The 9,722-nt window shown below is 46.7% G+C and overlaps 1 protein-coding gene across 1 annotated transcript; it reads left to right on the top strand.

Annotated features, from left to right (window-relative positions):
• Positions 1-513: 513 nt before the first annotated feature.
• On the top strand, positions 514-3,497 carry Cd93 (CD93 molecule). Its single transcript, XM_005072558.4, has 2 exons — positions 514-2,924; positions 3,178-3,497. Exons 1-2 carry the CDS (start codon positions 814-816, stop codon positions 3,200-3,202), a joined length of 2,136 nt encoding a protein of 711 aa, XP_005072615.2. The 5' UTR covers positions 514-813; the 3' UTR covers positions 3,203-3,497.
• Positions 3,498-9,722: the final 6,225 nt, after the last annotated feature.

Below are 9,722 nucleotides of genomic sequence, written 5' to 3'. Positions count from 1 at the left end.
TGACTGGCTTGGGTAAAGACCCTTTGATTCAGGAGGGTTGGCCCAGGTGTTTGTGAGGGATATGACTTGTCCCGGCACTGCCTTTGAACTCCCCCTAAGCCTGGGGGCCAGAGATATGTGACCCCTTCCACAAGAGAGGTCAGGTTCATTTTCCTATCGGTCTGATCTTTCTTGTGACCCCAGCACTTCACAATGCTCTAGGAAACCCTGGAAACGGCCTATTTTCAATCAATTTGGTTTAATGTTCTCAGGGAGCTTGGCATTGTTGAAAAATCCAGAAATTCCCACGGCCCAAATCCTATTTTAAAAATGCTTATCTATTTAAAGTCCATGAATGGAAGAATAAAAGAAAAAAAAAAAAGGACTCCCAAAACAGGAGGGGGGCACAAGATAGGAAAAAGGCAGATCCAGTTTGCTTCTATAAAAGGCTGAAAACTCTACCCATCCATGGCCTTGTATCTCAAGTCTCACATACTTGTCTTTCTCTTTGGTGGTTTGCAGTCTGCAGTGGAATTTTATTATGGGCTTCTTGGATGATCCTTTATAGTCTCTGGCCCCCAAAGCCTCGGCTCGCTAGATAGCATGCCACTGGGGCTCTTCATGCTATGGGAAAAGTGAATGGACCCAAAATAAAGCAGCGGTATCTCCTGGCTCCTCTGTACACCCCCACCGTGTTTCCACAGCTCTGAGCCAGAGACCGGCAACGCTGTCCTGTGAACAACAAAACCGTGATGAAGGCAACAGGAGTCAGAACGCTATTCACGGCAGGAAGCCCCAGCATCCGGTGAGAAATAAGAAGCACTGGAGCACAGGATGCGCCCTGGGTCAGGGGGACGTGAAAAGCCTGGAGTCTGCAACCTTCTTTGCGCCAGAGCTGTGGTGGCTTGGCAGCAGAGGCACAGCCCTCAGCTCCCCTCGGAGCACAGCAGGGTGCCAAGCTCCAAGATCCAGTGGCAGCTTCTGTCTTTGTGGAGGAGTCTCGCCTCTCCCAGAAGGCACAGCAAAATGGCCACCTCAACAGGTCTGCTTGTGCTCCTGCTGCTCCTGGGCCAGTCCTGGGCAGGGGCTGCTACTGATTCCGAGGCTGTCATATGCCAGGGGACTGCCTGCTATACTGTCCACTGGGGCAAGCTGAACTTCACTGAAGCCCAGCAACACTGCAGTGAGAATGGAGGCAACCTAGCCACGGTGAAGAGCGAGGAGGAGGCCCGGTATGTCCAACAAGCTCTGGCTCAGCTTTTGAAGACCAAGGAACCCTTGGAAGCCAGGATGGGCAGATTCTGGATCGGGCTCCAGCGAGAGAAGGCCAAGTGTACGTACAATGATTTGCCAATGAAGGGCTTCAGCTGGGTGGGGGGTGGAAACGACACAGCTTATTCAAACTGGTACCAAGAGGGCAAGAGATCCTGTACCTCTCAGCGCTGTGTGTCCCTGTTACTGGACATGTCCTTGACACCTAGCCCCAGCAAACTCCCCAAGTGGTATGAGAGCTCCTGTGGGCTTCTTAAAGGTCTAGGTAGCAGCATTGAAGGTTTCCTGTGCAAATTCAACTTCAAAGGCATGTGCCGTCCCCTCGCCCTGGGTGGTCCAGGGCAGGTGACCTATACCACTCCTTTCCAGGCCACCACCTCCTCCCTGGAGGCTGTGCCTTTTGCCTCTGTAGCCAATGTAGCCTGTGGGGATGAGGCTAAGAGTAAGAGCTACTATTTCCTATGCAAGGAAAAGACTGCAGGTGTATTCCATTGGGGCAGCTCAGGCCCCCTCTGCATCAGTCCCAAGTTGGGCTGCAGTTTCAACAATGGGGGCTGCCAGCAGGACTGCTTCGAAGGTGGGGATGGCTCCTTCCGCTGTGGCTGCCGGCCAGGATTCCGACTCCTGGATGACCTAATAACCTGTGCTTCTCGGAACCCCTGTAGCTCCAATCCGTGCACGGGAGGGGGCACATGTCATCCTGTACCCTTCAGTGAAAACTACACATGCCAGTGTCCCAGTGGCTACCAGCTGGACACTAGCCAAGTGCACTGCGTGGATATAGATGAATGTGAGGACTCCCCCTGTGCCCAGGAATGTATTAACACTCTTGGAGGCTTCCTATGTGAATGTTGGGTGGGTTACCAACCCAGTGGCCCCAAAGAGGAGGCCTGTGAGGATGTGGATGAATGTGCCGCTACCCACTCACCCTGCGCCCATCGCTGCATCAACACGGGTGGTTCTTTCTACTGCGCCTGTAGAGATGGCTATACCTTGTCTGGGAAAGACAATACCCAATGTGTGGATATAGATGAGTGTTCGGATTCCAGGGGCAGTCCATGTGACACCCTGTGCTTCAACTCGGAGGGTTCCTTCAGCTGTGGCTGCCAGCCAGGCTGGGAGCTGGCTCCCAATGGGGTCTCTTGTATCAAGGACACTGTGTCTTTAGAACCACCAACCAGGTCTCCCCAAAAGGAAGGCAAAGGTGACAGAAAGGGGAATACTGTGCCTCCTACTTATATGCCCAGTTCTTCCAGAGGTTCTGAGAATGTCTCCGAAGGAGGACATCCCACAGGACAACCCTCCCTCCGATCAGATACCCCCACTGCCTCTGTTCCACCAGAAATACCAGTCCCTAGTGAGGCATCTGGTGTCTGGATGAATTTGGGTACACAGCTCCCCATGACCACTGGCTACAGCAAGCCCACACATGAAGATTCTGTGGCGGCACACAGTGACAGCGACACTGATGGGCAGAAGCTGCTTCTGTTCTACATCCTGGGCGCTGTGGTGGCCATCTCATTCCTGCTGGCTCTGGCCTTAGGGCTTCTCATTTATCGTAAACGGAGAGCCAAGAAGGAGGAGATAAAAGAGAAGAAGCCCCAGAATGCTGCTGACAGCTATTCCTGGGTTCCCGAGCGAGCAGAGAGCCGAGCCCTGGAGAACCAGTACAGGTAAAAAAGCTGCAGGTTACTTGGGTAGCTTGGGTGGGCAGATGCGGAGTGGGAGGCACAGACCATTGTACTGGGAGGCAGGGACAGGAAGAATTAGCTGGCTATTGATGGTAAGCCCAACCTCAGCAGTGCAGTCCAAGGGGAGCCTATCTGTCCTGTGAGTGCATGTGGAGTGGAGGCAAAGGACCCAAAGAAGTAGATGTGACAGAACCCAGTAGCAGCTTCCAACACTGTAATCTTTTGTTTTCCACAGCCCAACACCTGGGACAGACTGCTGAAGACAGTGTGGCCATAGCAACACAGGCAGCTGCCACTACTTTCAGAACTTTCAAGTCCCGGATGAGGGGAGACCCACATCAATTTCAAAGACTGGACTGGACTCTCAGCAAACAATATGCACCTTCCCCTTAAGAGTCTGGTGACTTGGGATGGGCAGGTATTTTCCAATTGCATTTGATATGCCTGGGCAGGGGTGGGGGGGGAGCTGTGTGTTGGTTTGTCATTGCTGGGAGTTTTGTGGATATTTTGACAGGCCCCCCACACCCTTTTCAAATCCATAATTGACTGATTTAATGTGTTCCTCTGGTTCCTGATCAGGACATGAGGAGTCATAGGGGTAGGGGGTGGGGGATGGAGGGTGGGGGTGGTGGGGGTGGGGAGGCTTCAAAGTCTTTTCTTATCCCTTCATTCATCAGAGAAGAAAAGGAGCTACTGGTGCTAATTAGGATGGAAAGGATCCCTTTCCCTCATAGGGTGGAGAACAAAACCACTTAATTATTTAACTCTGTGAGAAGAAGGTTCTACCCTTCCTATGGGGACTTTTTCAGGATGGCTGCCTTTGTGTATATTTGCCTTCTGGCATTTCCCCTCAATCCCCCCCTCAGTATTGTTGAAACTGTCAGAATGAGAGGAAGTTCAACCAACTGCTTAGGGAGCAAGCAGGCAGGATGTTTACACATTCTACCCCCTCGTTCTTAACCTTCTGACAGTCTTGAGCCTATGGACAAGAAAAGCTGGGAACTGGAAAGTTCCTTCAAGTGACTGAGAGGTCTTAGTAAAAGGATAATCCAGAGGGAAGCAGCAGGGATTGAGGTAGCAGATATTTGAACTAAATTGTCTGAATTAAAACGCACTTGGATACTGAGAAACAATAACAAAACCCCAAGAGCGATTTGACTTTGAGGCAGCACAGGCCCAATCTCCACTGCAGGGCACGCTTTCTTCCCTTAACACCATCCCTAACTGAGTAGTTGGCATAGGAGGCTTTCATTCTATTCTGACTGGAAGGAAAAGATGTGTGAACCAGGTGATGGGCTTTGCTTCGAATACTGTCACATGAACATTGCCCACTTCACAGTTAAGAGAGCATCGGGAGAGCTTCAGCCCTGTCTTGTGGGTGTGGCAGACCTCAAGTCAAGTCACACAGAAGGTTCTCTCTGTTTGCTTAAGAAAGGAGTCAAAGAGGAAAGGGAAAGGGGAAGAGAGAACACTAGGCTACTATGCAACTGTTAAAACTGCTTAGATCCATTTTGTGATGGACATGTTTATTTCAAAGCACACATTTGCAAAAGTATCCCTTAAGCTTGCTGTTGGTGATGGTGTTCCAGCTACACAGGTCTGTCTCTGTCCTGGAAGGCAGTCCTGGTGAGTCACTTCAGTATCTCTGGGAGGCCTCTGGTCTCATGGAGGGCTTTTGCTGCCTATGCATTTGGGAAACAGAGACACGGATAGTGTCTCCATCATGGGATCCATAGTCTTTGTTCTCAGACCAGGGTGCCCTTTCATTTCTGCCTTTAAATGCACCCATTCCTCAATCTGACATCTGAGGAGTGAAGATGAATAACCACCAGATTCAAGGCCTGATGAGTTAAGGAAACAAAACACTAACCCACCCCCCTAAAAAAAAGATAAACAAGTTGGAGGATGATAGAGAAATATGGAGCTCAGCAGGGTGCCTGAAATTTGTGCATTTAAGATCAGTTCACCATCTGTCTTTCAGTTGGAATTTGGATATTTGGAACCTAAGGGAGATCAAAGCTGTATCTAATTGGCAAGAAACTTCATTGGCCACAGGACCCCTGGCAATAGTTGAGATTGGCAGCCAGTCCATTACAGAGACCAGCACCCACCATTCAGACGATTTTAGATAGATGGCAATGTCTGCATGTGCTGACATGAACCCAAATGCAGCACCTTTACCTCCAGGCCTCCCACTGCTCACTCTTAGGACTTGAGGGGAGGAAGACAAAGTCTAGGTTTCCAATAGCCATGCTTGATCTATGCTCAGGCTGCTGTGTGGGACTTAAGCTGATCAAGACCACTTGGGGTGTAGACTTGGAACCCCATCCCCAACACCCTCCTGGGCACTGGATCTCCTCTGTGAGACCCACAGCAGAGAAGGGATTGATGGACATATTCCCTCAAAGTGTGCTTTTAGCATCCGCCCCTCCCAAGGAGGCAGAGATTCTTTCATCTCTGACCTGCCAAAGCGTGTGCACACATCTCATGTGTCAAGGCCAATGAAGCCTTTCATTGTTTCTAAACATGTGCTTTGCTCTCCCATCTATTCTTGTTGTCCTAATATTTGAGACTGGAAAATCTTGGGTTCAAGCACCTAAGAGGCCAAGCAGTAGAGAAATGAACTTCCATTGGCCAACGGGGGCCAAGGTAGTTGGGTTATGCCCCCACCACCCAAGAAATCAGTGAGCAGAGACAGAACAATCCCTGCCTATGAAGACAAGAGAAAGTTCTGCTAGGCCATAGAATTTTCCTAAATCCATACCTGGAAAAACTGTATTTAGAACCCACTCATCTCTTCCTATTTTTCATTTTCCAAAGAATTCTAGAGAATCTGTGGTAGGTGTTGGGGATACCTTCAAGCCTTCAGTTTGGTGACCATCAATCCTTTTGTCTTTTGTGTGGTGCTGGTGATGGGAGGCAGCACCATAAGTATGCTAGACACGTGCTTTCCAGGAGCTATAACATTAGCCCCTTGTATTGTTTTTTTTATTTGTTTATTAATTACTGAAGATAGGTGATGCAATACCTCCACACACACACAGTAATTTGAAGAGTTTAGAGAATAAACTACTTAAAAAGAAATGCATCGGGAGGGACTCCTGAATGCCCTAATTTTCCCTGGTATCTAGCTAGCATGGCGTTGATGTAAACCCAGATGTATCCCTCTTCAGGCTTTGGTGACCCACTCATCATTTTCACCACTACCACTATCGCCATCATCATAACCACTTCATAGTACTGTGCATACTCATGGTGTTTTCCCAGTAGCATTAACTAGGTGAATCCCACCTGGTAAAAAAGGTCAGAAAGAAAAGAAGCATGCAAACCAGCTCTGGGAAGGTCTATCCTGACACTTTCCCCAGAGCAGTGGAGAATGTGGAATGAAAGTCAAACATTTCTGAATGTGTGGTTATGTTCACTCTGCAGGACACACTGCTTAGGAAATGAGTTCTTTTTCTCCTCATGAACTTTTCAACCTCTTTGAGTTCCTAACCACCAGCCCTTTTGTGAACTGTTCCCACCAACCAAACTTTCAATAGGTGAATAGGAGCATTAGGTCTTTTTGTTCCTATCCTCTTTTCCCATAAATATTTCTGGCAAAACTAAAGGAACAGAGATGAGATTGACCAAAAAAGGAAAAAAGGTTACTCAATTCAAAATAACATAAATTTTTAAAGCAAATATAGGAAAACCTTTTCCTATTATTTTTCTTCTTGACTTCCCCATTGTCTGAATCAGGAAAACAGGAAAGCATTGCTTTCTAGCACCTGCAAAATGGCTTAATTCCGCTGCATATTTCCATGTCCTTCAACAATAGATTTAGCATGGGAATCTGAGATAGGCTCCCTCAAAACATCTGTCCCTTCCCTGGCTCCCAAACCCAGGTGTTGACCATGTGGTTTGTGAAACCTGTCAAGCAAAACGGGGACAGACACTTGTCAGTCCTCCATGGATTCAAGAGCCAGACATTCTGATGACTCCTCACTCAAGTGCTGGTTGAAAATAACATCATGTGACCTGTTCTTGACAGTACCCTTCTGTTTAAATTGGGAACTTTGGACTTTCCATCCTTCCCACCTTACCTGAAATGTGGCAAGTGGCTCTTCTCTGCAGTTTTAACCTGTTCTCCCTGAGTTGAAATTCATTGATAAATGGGTTAAACTTGAGTTGTATAGTAGTCATTCTTGTTCTCTGTTGTCAGTGGACTATTGTAAAGGTTAGTAATCACACCCTGATCCCTCAGTGAGAATGTAAATATTTTAAAATACATGCATCAAATCAATTTCATGGGTCCTGAAACTATGGGATGTTCAGATAGAAGGGACTTTAGTGCATTGATGAGTGTTTCCCAGGCTGTGGGGGGCGAGGCTTATCTGGTACACCCCTTCTTAGAGCTACAACATAACTTTCTGAAGGGATGCTCAGGGTCCCCTTCAGGAAGTAGTAGCTTTGTCAATCTTTGAGCTTTCTGTTATGCACCTGTCCTAATAAACTCTGAAAAATATTTGTTTTGAATTTGTTTTGCGTCATTTGCGGCAATTTAAAGTATGTGGCAGAACTTCCTTTGTGATTATTACATTTGTTACCCTTTACAAAGAGTTACCTTGATGGCTTGTCTCTCGCTGAAAGGAATGCTGCCATGGGTCTTTGTTGGTGCTATCTCTCAAGAAGTGCCCTTGGTGGACATGGAATACAGAGTGAGACTGTACTGCAAGGGGACAGTGCTCATGGTAGCTGAGAGCAAACCCTACTCCTCCCTCCAGATTTAGCATTCACATCCTGGTCACCATGGCCACCCTTAATTCCCAGTATCTTGTTAATTACCTGAGTGATGCCTGGTGAAGGGTTAAATGCAGCCAATTGGCATACTCTGAAAGCACCCCCTACAATTATCTCAGAGCATTATCGCCGGTTTGTCAGCTAAGTTTTGTCAGTTTATTTAACTAATTGGACAGGATCATGTTGCCTATTTGGCTGCAAAGATCTCACTGAAATTCTGGGTTGTTGGAAGCAGATTCAGATGGTGTGCTTGGTAAAGAGAGGGCTTATGTGAGATAAAGGGTTCCATTCTATAATGCTAATGGCACAGGACACTTCTAATAAATGTCCATTAAAATTAAATAAACCTGATTCTCTAGAAGTTTAGGCAGTAACAAAATACATTGGGAAATCTAATCTTATTCTGAGACTCACAACATGCACACACACACACACACACACACACACACACGCTCAAAACACAATACATACAATATGCTTCAATACCACTTTTGTTTCTATAAAGAGCTGTGTTGTTAAGGTGATTGATACATACCTGGTAGGCTGCTTCCTTTGCCAGTAAGAAAAATATAACTGTTGGAACCATTTCATTCAAGTTGCATGCTGTCTGACTAATATTTATTTATTTCATTTTATTTTTAATTTTCTCTTTTTGGTGTCACTTTGTCTCATCATAAAGCTGGTTTTCACTTCATGTGATTTCTTCTTCTCCTTCTCCTTCTCCTCCTTCTATTTGAAATCTTTGTTTTGCGATGGAGAAGTCATTCTACTCACATTTTCAAGATTGTGGGTACCTGGAGGCTTATTTTATACATTCCCTTCATAATGATGCCATGCTAACTGTGTTCATTTATTATAAAGTCAGCCCTGCTATGCTGTTCCTACTTTTGCTCTCTAATATGTCCCAGCCATACAGACCAGGGAATGACATGCAGTGGTATTTGGTAAATCCATACTAAATGTGTGGCTGACTTGGCGATGGCATACCATTGTAAGAGGCAGGATAAATCGGTCTTGGAGATCTTGTTGGATGCCTGCATGATGTACAAGAGCCTCCCCTGATCACCGATCTCCTGATGCCCTTCAGCCACCTTTCCTCTGGCTACTCCTTTGCCTTGTATCTACTTGTGGGAACTTCCCCTATTGAAGCCTGCACTGCTGCTTACCTGGACAGTGGCTATTGTGACTACCTGGTCTCCGATTCTGTCCTTCCCAGCTCCATTGTCAATCCTGATGGGAGGATTCAAGTTGCATTTAACTCCTGGAAAGTGATGAGAGGGGGCACCAGGGTAATGGTGTCACTGAAAGCATGGGAAAATTATGCAAATAGATATGAGGTATTTCTCTGAATGACCGGCTCCTACAGATCAGTGGTAGAAAGCTGTTCAGATGCTATGGGCAGGTAAGTTCTGGAACTTTCAGGTGGCCCAATACTAAACACAAAGACTTTTCTGATGGAGTACTAGGATCTCTGGCTGCAGATGAGATGCTGGCAAGTGGAGTCTGACTCAAGTTCAGACAACTGGCTGCAGGCTGCTAGTGGATCACCACATTCCCTGTTTTCCTTGCATCTGCTTTCTAAGCCCTGAAGAGTTACGCCTTCCCAACTCCTCCCCTCAGGGATCCTCAGTCCTTGAGCAAGAAATTGGCTTTCAGAATTTCTCTGATGGTCCTGACCACAATATATAAGTAGCGATGTGTCCTGGCTTCCTGAGAGACTGTAAGACACTTGAGAGAGCAAAGGTTGTGTGTTTATTGTGCCCTAACTCATATTCCAGTCCCAGCTACATTGGACAGAAGATCAGCGATATGCATTATTTCATAGTATGTGTTACTAAAATCATCTAGCTTTTTACAATTTACTGAATATGAAGGTAGCATTTATTTATTGAGAAACAGGTAGCATTTCTGTGGCTCTGCCTTGGGACAGGGACACTGGGACAGAGAATTTCAGAATCTGTTCACAGATGACAGATGCTGATGTAGGGTATAGATCAC

The sequence above is a fragment of the Mesocricetus auratus genome, unplaced genomic scaffold (assembly GCF_017639785.1).
Source record: "Mesocricetus auratus isolate SY011 unplaced genomic scaffold, BCM_Maur_2.0 Super-Scaffold_100004, whole genome shotgun sequence".
Lineage (NCBI taxonomy): Eukaryota > Metazoa > Chordata > Mammalia > Rodentia > Cricetidae > Mesocricetus > Mesocricetus auratus.
Note: the sequence above shows the minus strand (reverse complement) of the source record. Positions and strands in the feature narration are given on the sequence as shown.